The 10,833-nt window shown below is 43.1% G+C and overlaps 1 protein-coding gene across 2 annotated transcripts in view; it reads left to right on the top strand.

The window, feature by feature from the left end:
* The first annotated feature begins 2,521 nt into the window (after window positions 1-2,521).
* LOC128700676 (homeotic protein distal-less-like) overlaps window positions 2,522-10,833 on the top strand; it is a 293,933-nt gene continuing 285,621 nt past the window's right edge. For both annotated transcript variants that reach the window (XM_053793970.2, XM_053793969.2), the window contains exon 1: window positions 2,522-3,401. In XM_053793970.2, coding sequence (XP_053649945.1) covers window positions 3,239-3,401 — 163 coding nt within the window. In that variant the 5' untranslated portion in view covers window positions 2,522-3,238. The remainder of the gene's footprint in view (window positions 3,402-10,833) is intronic.

The raw sequence follows: 10,833 nt of genomic DNA, 5'->3' as shown, positions 1-10,833 counted from the left end.
GCATCTGTGGTTACAGTGGGACCCATACTAACATCCCTTTGGTGAATAGAACTATACCAACTTGGATAAATCCTATCAGAGCCGGCTGATCCAATGTTCAACACACCGGCCTGATAGTTTAGGAATACTGCCAATGGTTTGAACCCCAATCGTTCTGTGATTTTACTTACTATGGCTTCTGTATTGTCTGTGACATTATTAGGGGACAAGCATAAGCATGGTTACAAGGACAGCTACAGGTACAGTTACAAGCGCTTTTACAGTTGCATAGTTACAAGCAAATCTACAGTTACAAGCACGGTTACAGTTGCACTGTTACAAGCACATTCACTAAGTTAAAAGGATACGGTTACAAGCACAGTCTACCTGGAGTCTACCTGAAGAGCATTCGGGGGATCAACGCCCCCGCGGCCCGGTCCACGACCAGGCCTCCCGGTGGATCAGGGCCTGATCAACGAGGCTGTTACTGCTGGCCGCACGCAATCCAACGTACGAACCACAGCCCGGCTAATCCGGCACCGTCTTTAGGTATCTGTCCAGCTCCCTCTTGAAGACAACCAGGGGTCTTCCCGTAATGCCCCTTATTGCTGGTGGGAGGCTGTTAAACAGTCTTGGGCCCCGGACACTTATTGTGTTTTCTCTTAGTGTACCAGTGACGCCCCTACTTTTCACTGGGAGTATGTTGCATCGCCTGCCAAGTCTTTTGCTTTCGTATGGAGTGATTGCTGTGTGCATATTAGGGACCAGTCCCTCCAGAATCTTCCAGGTGTAGATTATGATATATCTCTCTCGCCTGCGCTCTAGTGAGTACAAGTCAAGTGCTTCCAGGCGCTCCCAGTAGTTAAGGTGTTTGATGGAACTTACACGTGCAGTAAAGGTTCTCTGTACATTCTCTAGCTCTGCAATTTCACCTGCCTTGAATGGGGATGTTAATGTACAGCAGTATTCCAGCCTAGAAAGAATAAGTGATTTAAAAAGGATCATCATTGGCTTAGCATCTCTTGTAAGTATAGCTACAAGCACGCTTAGCGTTAATAAGCACAGTTAAAGGTAGAGTTACAAGTACAAGCACGGTTTACAGATAGGGTAAAAAAGGCATTTACAAGTAGGTATAGGTACAAGCAGTAACTGGTGCAATTACAGTGGTTACAAATAGTTACAGGTACACATTCGGAAGCAATTACGAGTGCAGTTACAGATGCAGTTACTGATACTAGCACAAACAGGTGATTAATAATTCACTCTATATGAAAGCAGTGAGTAACATCAGTATCTCTCCCGCAACGAGTAGCAACATCAGTATCTCTCCCGCAGTAGCAATATCAGTATCTCTCCCGCAACGAGTAGCAACATCAGTATCTCTCCCGCAGTAGCAATATCAGTATCTCTCCCGCAACGAGTAGCAACATCAGTATCTCTCCCGTCATTCTTCATAGTCTCCTCAGCAATAACAATTTATTTTATCAGCGGTTCAAACCGGATTTCTCTAAAACAAAGAATTTACAGTCAGTCACACAGATTAATGAGTGACTAAATTATTACAATTAAGAGTTAATACGTCAACATTATTGGTTAATTACCCTAGTCCCCAGGAAAGTCAGGGGTTTGATAACATATTGTAAATCACATTAAAAAATAAGTGTTAATAAATAAGTAGAGAGAGAGCCACCCTCTCTGAGAACTGGTCCGGGTGATAGATTGTCCCAGGGAGTAAATTATGTAAAAGTTAATATCACAGAAAGACGGACCACAAAAACAGGAATCTTTAATTTTGATCAAAGAAAATTGGGTCTTATGGCTGACGCGATGTAAACAATCCTATTGATTTATCGTCTACAGTTCCACAGATCAAATGATCGAAGGAATTAAAATACCTTACCGTTCCGATTTTAAGTACGACAAAAGAACACAAAAATAACTAGGAGTAAATATTTAATATACAGAAAATTAAACGCGCACAGAGATAAAACAATGGTGACTTATGAAAACTATGGAGGTAAGGTCTGGGAGACGGTGGCGGTTCTCATTATATATTCAAAAGGCAACGTTACGTATAAAGGCAGGTACCCATCTCGCTCGGCGGTGTTGGGAGGGAGAGGCCCCTTAAATGGACAGGCTTGCATGGAACCGCTTCTGTATTACGTTTTGATGAAAAGAGCAAAGAGACTCCAATACATTCAGAGTCAAAAGCTTACACGAGAGAAGAGCCACGCCCACCTGAGTATTTAGTTGCCAAGTCTCTTCTAAATGTTTTCCGACAGCTTTGTGTATTGAAGTGAAAGTTGTCTCTCCTGTTTCCAGCTTTTCTATTAGATGCGAAAAAAACAAGATCTATTGGTTATTTGACATAAAGTGGATTTGTGTGGCTTGATTAATAATTAGTAAAATGAAAAATTTGCTAAGAGGTTGCCACGGTGGTGCAACAAAGGCTGACTACAGGGGCGGAGCTTGAGCTAGTCATAAAGTTGATTGACGAGAGAAGTACACAAAGAGGCGGAGCTACACTATAGACAGCCACTGGAAGGGCGACTCTTGTTTCCAGGGGGCAGAGCCTCGGCCATGATTGGCTCTGGTTATGGAGGAGGAGGAGCTTCTTGCTGTCTAGTGTGTGTACCTGTTGTAAAGGAAGTATTAAGCCTTGTCAGGAATTACATGTCAGTCTGGTGGACTTTGCCGTGAGTGTTACACGCGCGTGTATGTAACAACGTAACGGGTACATAAACTAGCCTGCAGCGGTGTGTCTGGTGCAGCCAAGTGGCAGGAGTGTGTGCGTGTGCGTGCCAGCCTGCGTGGGACCAGCCCCGGCCCAACCACCCGCAGCGGCGGCGTGCTGGTTGGACCCTAGGGAGGCCCTAGCCCCTGGGCACGTCGTCCCCGTCCCAACCCTGTGTCTCGCCACGCCCCCGTCTACCCCCGCCACCCGCGCCCACATGGCCGCCGCTGCTGCCCCGCCCGTACCCGCCTGACCCCACATGGGACCCGTCACCACTACACCCCATGACATTTTTATTGTACTTGTAGGCTGCTGCACCATGTCAGGGCTAAACTCTGGGCTGTGTTAGTGAGGACAGTGCTAGTGAACCCTTAGAAACTTGAGTCTTGCTTCTGTACTCCATATCCAGTGCCAGCAGTGACGCCAGGACCCACCAGGGCCTCCGGATGGCGGGGTAAGGGCTAGAACGCCCAACTCTGCCTGCCACCACCGCCACGATCCTCACCAGTGGGCCTCCACAAGACCATGACGATGACCACGCCACCATACGGCCAGCCCCTCGGCTACCAACAGACCGCTCAGTACAATGCTCCAGGCTATGGCTTCCCTCCCATGTACCCCCAGGGCTCCTATGGTTACCACATGGGACCCTATGCCCCAGTCCAGTGCCCCTCGCCACCCAGAGACGGTACGTAAACAGGGTAAAAATACCACCCTGACATTCTTACTTTACTAACTTTAGTTTATAATTCGACAGGTTACCCTTCCTGTGCGGTTCTCAAAAGTTCTTATCCCATTAGTATTTTCTTTTTAATTTAAGGGAAGCTTGTCTGAGACCGAGCCGCAGGGACGACGATTCTAAGAACTGTTAGCAAATACATATACCACTCCGTTGACCCTCTTGTTAGTACATAACTTGTAACTTTATGGGTTAGATTGTTAAACTTATTTGACTTCGGGTTATCGTAAGCTGAATTTTTGTAGTAATCTTGTGTTTAGCTTAGAGTGTAAACATTTGAATTAGCCCCCTCAAAAACATTTATAAATTTGCCGTGGATAAATCTTGTTTATAAGGGCTCATCAGGGACGCGATCCTGACATTAGTGTAACTCAGTGATGACAAGACCAGATCTGCACTAATTTAGTTTACTTATTTGACAGTTCCGTCCGCTGATTAACTTTTGTCGTTCTCTCTCCTCCGTTCTTCTGTTGTCCCACCGTTTTTCTCTTCTTCGCCCGTCTGTCTCTCTCTCTCTGTCCATCTATCTTCCTGTCTCTCTCCTCTCTCACTGTTTCTCTTCGTCTGTCAGTTCCCCGTTTTTCTCCCCTCCCATTGTTTCTCTTCGTCCTCTATCCCCTGTTTCTCTTTCCTGTTTGTCTCACTTTCTCTGTCCATCAATCCCACTGTTTCTCTTCTTTCCGTCTGTTCCATTGTTTCTCTCCCTCCTACGTTCGCCTATACCAGTGTTTCTCTCCGTCTATCCCGCTGTCGCTCTCCTCTGTCTATCCCGCTGTCGTGCTCAATCCTCGCATCTTTCCCATTGCTTTTCCTTGTTCGTCTATCCCACTGTTTCTCGCTCTCCTCCATTCGTCCATCCCATTGTCGCCCTTCTCCATCTATCCGCATCCTTCCGGTGCTAGGAGGGAGGATGGCCAAGAGGTGTGTATACAGTATGTATAGGTGAGAGACAGCCGGCCGGTTGTCTGTCTTACCTCCCTAGCTTTAGGTAATGCATATATACAGAGATGTGTACTCTTGGTGTATATACACCGAGAGATGTGTACTCTTGGTGTATACACACCCAGAAGTAATCTCTTAGTGTATTCATTCTGAGAATTTACTTCAATCCAGATTTAAGGGATTACTGTATACTTAGTATAGGGGAGAATTTCGGCCCTAATGTCTCTCGTGCAGTGATAGACTGTAAATATAACCAACTGACACCATAACGTCATACCCGCTTCTAATATCGCTGAGAACTGGAGGGGTAGGAGAGATGTGTTTGAGAAGAACTTCACAACCTACAAATTGTGATTAAAAACTCACAATTAATAATTCTCTTTTTCTTCTCCTCATTATTATAAAGCGGAAGCGTTAAATCCGTAGGTGTCTTACAACGCCTGGAGAATAGGAAGCAATCTGGTTTGGCCGGAAGGATGGATCCAAATTCTTGGATCAAGAGGATTTCACCAGCATAAGGGCACCTCTTTGAAGGCAGAGCCTCAATAAAGACTTTAAGGTCTTCTGAAGTCTACCTTCCCCTTGTACTCTTATGATTTGGTGGGGGGACGGGGAAGTAATGCAGAAGTAAAGGTGTGTTTCTACCGATGTGTTCCACAAAAGACAGTCACTTCATCGTGTTAGGCGGATGAGAATAACAAATGCAGCAGGAATACTTATTAGGAATATGTAAACATTACAGTTTGGTCACTATGGTAGTGTCTCGCTCCCTTGACCGTTCACATCTACGACGTCCAACAGTCGGTGGTAAAGCCTAAATATGTATGACTAACCATCTCTTAATAACTTAACAGCCTTTCCTCACGCTTAAATAAAAATGTTAAATATATTACACACACGCACACTCCCATAGCCGGTTAAATTGGCTTAAAAGGGGCATTTCTGGCTTAACATTGGTCAATTACGGAGCATTACAAAGCGCCTTGCCCCTCGCGATGGGCGACATGGGACCGGGAACTGGCGGTGGGGAAGGTAATAGGAGGGCGCGACCGTCTCTTTAATGACCTGTCTTCTCAACACACAGGAAGTCGCCTTAATAACTCCACAAGACCGGGACGTGCATACCTAAGCAAAAAAAAAAAAAAAATCTTATAGCCCTTTTGCTTTATTTATCGCAGGGGAAAGATAGATACACTCAGAGACGGTAGTGTTGTTTTGCTGGTCAGGTAACAGGGCAGTATTTCCTGACAGGGGTGTTTGTCAAATGATGACCCATCCGCTGATGAACTAGGCATCATCAGACCTACCGGAGTTAGGCTTTATACAACTATTTAAAACAAAACAAATGATGATCATGGCTGCATATAAGAATACATCGAGAGGTGTGTAGAAGCAGGACGCAATATGTTACAATGGAGCTACTAGAGGCTTAATGCTGGTAAGCTGGCGGTGGCGGAGCGGTTGAGCTAGCATGACTAACACCTGCGTTCTCATAGTATTTTCCTGACGGACAAGCCACCGCCAGTATCATTACATTACTGGCATGCAATACCATTAAGTTAATAAATATGACATGTGCAACACCTGGGTATCGTAAAGGATCGTTTGTAAAGATACTCAGGTGTCGCACTTGTATCTTCTTCAAGACCACTACAAATGTCTAACCGATTTTTGTAGTGGACAGTGACAGTCAGCGATGGTGAGGTAGAAGAGTTGTCACCATCACGTTGTAAACCACCTCAGTGTGATTATGTTCGCACAGCATTGCAATTCTTCCTTCAGCTTGAGTTATTATTATATAATAAACCATTCGGTGAAGATTACCAACTCGGGAAAGAATGAATCTTTCTCAGTTCAGATAAAATCTCACTATTTGGTCATGAGCAATTCAAGGCTTAAGTAATATTCATTTGACTGCCTCATTATTTTATTACATTCATAGGAAAGAGATAACGTCTAATGGACATTGAGCACCTGGGGAATAAAAGATATTTTAAATTACTTTGATCAAGAGTCCTTCAGCATGACGGGACCCCTTCCCCCTTGAAGGGTCGAATATAATAATAATAATAATAATAATAATAATAATAAAAATCCATATCAATGAAACAGGGTCGGCGCAAAAGGGGGGTTGAGGAGGATTGAAGTTCCCCCCCCCCCCCGCCAATAACATAAAAACACAGCTTCAGTACAAGTCTCCCAGCCCCCCCCCCTTCTTCCAATCAGTGATCCCCGGGTCTTTTCTACGTAAAACTACTGGAACCGCCCCTGCGTGGAACCAAGATGTCACATTAGAGTAGCAAAACATCGTCGGTAAATATAGTCGTCACACTGCTTCATTCGTAACATTTCTTCTCGACAGTGCCAGATCGACTGCCAGCAACGTGATCCCTTATCTAAATGAACTTCATGAACTTATGATAAACTTAATATGAGTAAGTAAAATACTTATATATATATATATATATATATATATATATATATATATATATATATATATATATATATATATATATATATATATATATATATATATTTTTAACAAGTCGGCCGTCTCCCACCGAAGCAGGGTGACCCAAAAAGAAAGAAAATCCCCAATATATAATCTATATCATGCCGAAGTAGTAGTAAAGATTCGCCGGTATTCTCCCGGCCCGGGCCTTTTCCAAGTGGTGGCCCGGCCTTGGCTCCCTCTTTAGGGAGTGTCTGAGACCGAAGTCTCCCATGGGAGGAGGCACAAGTACCTCATCTTTGGGACCAACTGTCCCCAGGCCTAGCCGCAAGCTAGGCTTCTCTGGTCTGCCATCCCCGCCCCAAGGGGGCAAATGGGAATGACAGTCTCATGAGCTAAAGGCTCGGGCTCAGGCACCTACCCTACCCTAGAAGGGTTAGGCATGGTATCGATGACCATCATGCCGAATAGGTAAAACTTGCGATTTTGGCTTAAATAGCAACGCTCTTCTTGCCGAATAAGGCAAGCTAAAATTTTTGTATGCAATAATTTCGCAAATATCATTCTGAACCTAACGAAAAAAATAAATTTCATTGTGTCTGTTTATTAAATTATTGTAAATTATTCTAAAATATGTTTGGTTGGATTAGGCTAAATTAAATTGCGCTTGTTATAATAAGGTTAGGTAAATTTTCTAAGGTTCTTTTGGTACAAAATTATTAATTTTTACATTAAAATTAATGAAAAAATCTCTTTAAACGTATAAGAGAAAAAATTAGAAAGGAGTTAATTTTAAACGAGTTCTTGCTAATTGACCAGTTTTACCTATTCGGCACGACGTATATATAGTAAAGCTGCTGCTGCGAATTTAGGCTTCCACTGTTAGCTTTCAGTGTTTGAAACCTTGTTTATATTGAACTTGTTGTGTAATTTCATTACATTTTCGTATGTAAGAATAATAAAAGTGGTCGACATGGCAATAATAATACAACAACAACAACAACAACAACAGTTACAACTACACTTACGACACTTTTAACAACAAATATAATTGTTCTACAGCTTTTATTTCCTTTCGTCTTTCACATTTCATTGTAATGTTTTTCTTCCTCTTTATTATGATTATTACTTATAGCGTTGATATTGTCCCCTCTCTTACTGTTAGTCATTCTTACTGTTATCGTCGTATCTGTTGGTGAACAAGTTATGAGGATTAAAATGTAAGTAGCAGAACAGCCATACACCTGTCTCCCCTCCACCCTTCGTGGCCTCGTGTCCTCGTGGCCTCGTGGTCTCGTGTCCTCGTGGCCCTTCAGGTACAGTGTTGAGTGCCAACTTGCACGTTTACACCCATAAGACACCTTGGTGAGCATGAATGTTTCACTGTGGAGTAATCGAAATTCCACATGAGTCTTCCCTACACTCGCCCCACTCACCGTCACGTGGACTCAGGACACTCATCCACCTGGACTTCAGCCCTGGGAGTCCAAAGAGCAGCTGTTGACTCGTGTAGTTATCTCCAGACGCCGCTATGATAACATTGTACTCAAATAATTGTTCTCGTCCATTTGCAGGGTTCGAGTCTCAGTCTTTGGCCCTGACTTTTATCACTTGTATTTACTACCTCTTAGTCACGTAGGCCCCATCATACCTATTTTTAAAACTGCGTATGGAGCCTGCCTCCACTACTCCGTCCAGCTCATTCCACTTCATGACTGCCCTCAGGCTGAAGAAATACTTCCTAAAATCTGTGTAACCTACAACTGTTTCCCGCTTCTCGAACTGCTAATTTCTGTTCAAGCTTGTCAAGTGTTCGGAATGTTTTGTATAAAGTTGTGTGTTCCTTGGTCTTCATATTCTTTAACTTCAGTTTCTCTTCCTTAACTTTTCCTCAAAGCTCATTTCCCTTTAGCTCTAAGTCTAGCCTCTAGCCTTTGAGTATTCTCTAATTTCTGAACATATCACATAAGGGTTCCATACTGATGCTGCATACTCCAGGATGGGCCTGACATGTCATATATGGGGCAACGAATGACTTCTTTGGCGAGACTGCAAACTAGTCCTTGATTTGCCAAAAGGACTTTCGCTGCTTAGGTTAGTCGGTTGACGTGTGCCTCTGGCAGTACACTCGGCCTATGCTCATCTCTTGGTCTTTCGGGAGTGAAATTTATAGCCACTGTTCCCCGAATCAATACTTATTTACTAGTCTTCTTACCACTTCCCCAATTTTCATAACCTTGTATTTGTTTGGTTGAATATCAGTAACCACTTGTCTGACCAATCCTGCAGTTTGTCCAGGTCTATTTCTGGCCTTATTTTCATCGCCTTTTATGCTCCTTGTTAGTTTTTGCATCATCTGCAAACAAGTATGCGTCTATCTCTTCTGGCATTCCATTCACATATACAAGCAGCAGTACTGATCCTAATGCTAATCCTGGCAGAACTCCATTTGTCTTGCTTTCTCATTCTGAAGTATTAGACAGTCATACTTTGTCTCTCTCCCGTAAGATAGTCTTCGATTCCACTGTAGTTGTTATTCCTGCCTTCTCAATTTTTTTTCTGCGTCTTGTGAGATACAGTATGAAATATCTTCTGGCAGTCCAAGAATCTGCAGTCCACCCAGCCTTCTCTCTCTCTCTTGCTTTTTATGAAACCACTTCTCTCCACGTCCTCCAACACTATTAATTATTTTGTCCATTACTTTACACAGTATGCATGCCAGTGATACTGGTCTATAGTTTATTGTTGTCTGTCTCCTTTCTTAAATATTGCGACTACATTCATTGTCATTCAGATCTCTGGTAATTGTACAGTATCCACTAACTTGTAGATTTCAACTAGTGGATCGAATACTACGGCTCCTTCCTGCAGAATCCATAAACTTTTTTCGTTCTCACTACCTTTGATGCATCTAGTCCGGTCAAAAGATTTAATTTCTTTCCCTGTTGTTTGTGTGGTATGCAGTAACCGCTGGTGTACCCTTCTCTATGACTCTCTGGTGTTGCCCCAGTTTCCAGCGATAACTTTTCTTTAAATCATTTATTCAACTCCTCGTTTCTTGTGAGCTCTCCTTCCTTCTTCTGTCTTACTGCTTAGTGTCGTCTTTCTTCTCTCTCTGTGAAGCATTTCCGGCTCAGATTTGACTTTTGCTGTTGTCATTCTCACGCTCTCGCTCCGCTTTTCTTCTCTTCTCACCCTTGCATATTCGTTTCTGGCTCTTTTGCTCACTTCTCTGTTTCTCGTGCCCTATGATTTCTGTATAGTTCTTCATGCTATTGCACTTCTGTTTTTCCTCTCCATATCTGGTTGAACCACAGGCTCTTTTTGTTATTGCTTTGTCTCTTCTTCTGGGCATGAAGTTCTCCTATGTCTTTCGACACTTTCATTTCAATTCTCCTTTCCCATTGTACTATATTCAAGAATTATTTCATCCCATTAAAGTTTCCTCTTCTGAAATTTGGTTTCGCCCATCCCCTACTTGCTATTCTTCCCTTAATGCCAGTCTCGACAAAATATTTGAAATTCAGTACTGTATGGTCACTAACACCCAGAGGTCTCTCGTGTTCTATTTCACTAATATCAGATACAATTATGGTATATTCTAGATCCGGTCTTGCTGGCTCATTCCTTCCTCTCTCTCATATCCTTGACATGCTGACACAATGCACATATGCAACAGTTAGGTATCTTTATTTCGAAACGTTTCGCCTACACAGTAGGCTTCTTCAGTCGAGTACAGAAAAGTTGATAGAAGCAGAAGATACTTGAAGACGATGTAATCAGTCCATCACCCTTAAAGTTTTGAGGTGGTCAGTCCCTCAGTCTGGAGAAGAGCATTGTTCCATGGAATGAAACAATATTGTTCCATGGAACAATGCTCTTCTCCAGACTGAGGGACTGACCACCTCAAAACTTTAAGGGTGATGGACTGATTACATCGTCTTCAAGTATCTTCTGCTTCTATCAACTTTTCTGTACTCGACTGAA

This window comes from Cherax quadricarinatus, chromosome 56 (assembly GCF_038502225.1).
Source record: "Cherax quadricarinatus isolate ZL_2023a chromosome 56, ASM3850222v1, whole genome shotgun sequence".
In the NCBI taxonomy this organism is placed as follows: domain Eukaryota; kingdom Metazoa; phylum Arthropoda; class Malacostraca; order Decapoda; family Parastacidae; genus Cherax; species Cherax quadricarinatus.
This window is presented reverse-complemented; position numbering and strand designations above follow the sequence as displayed.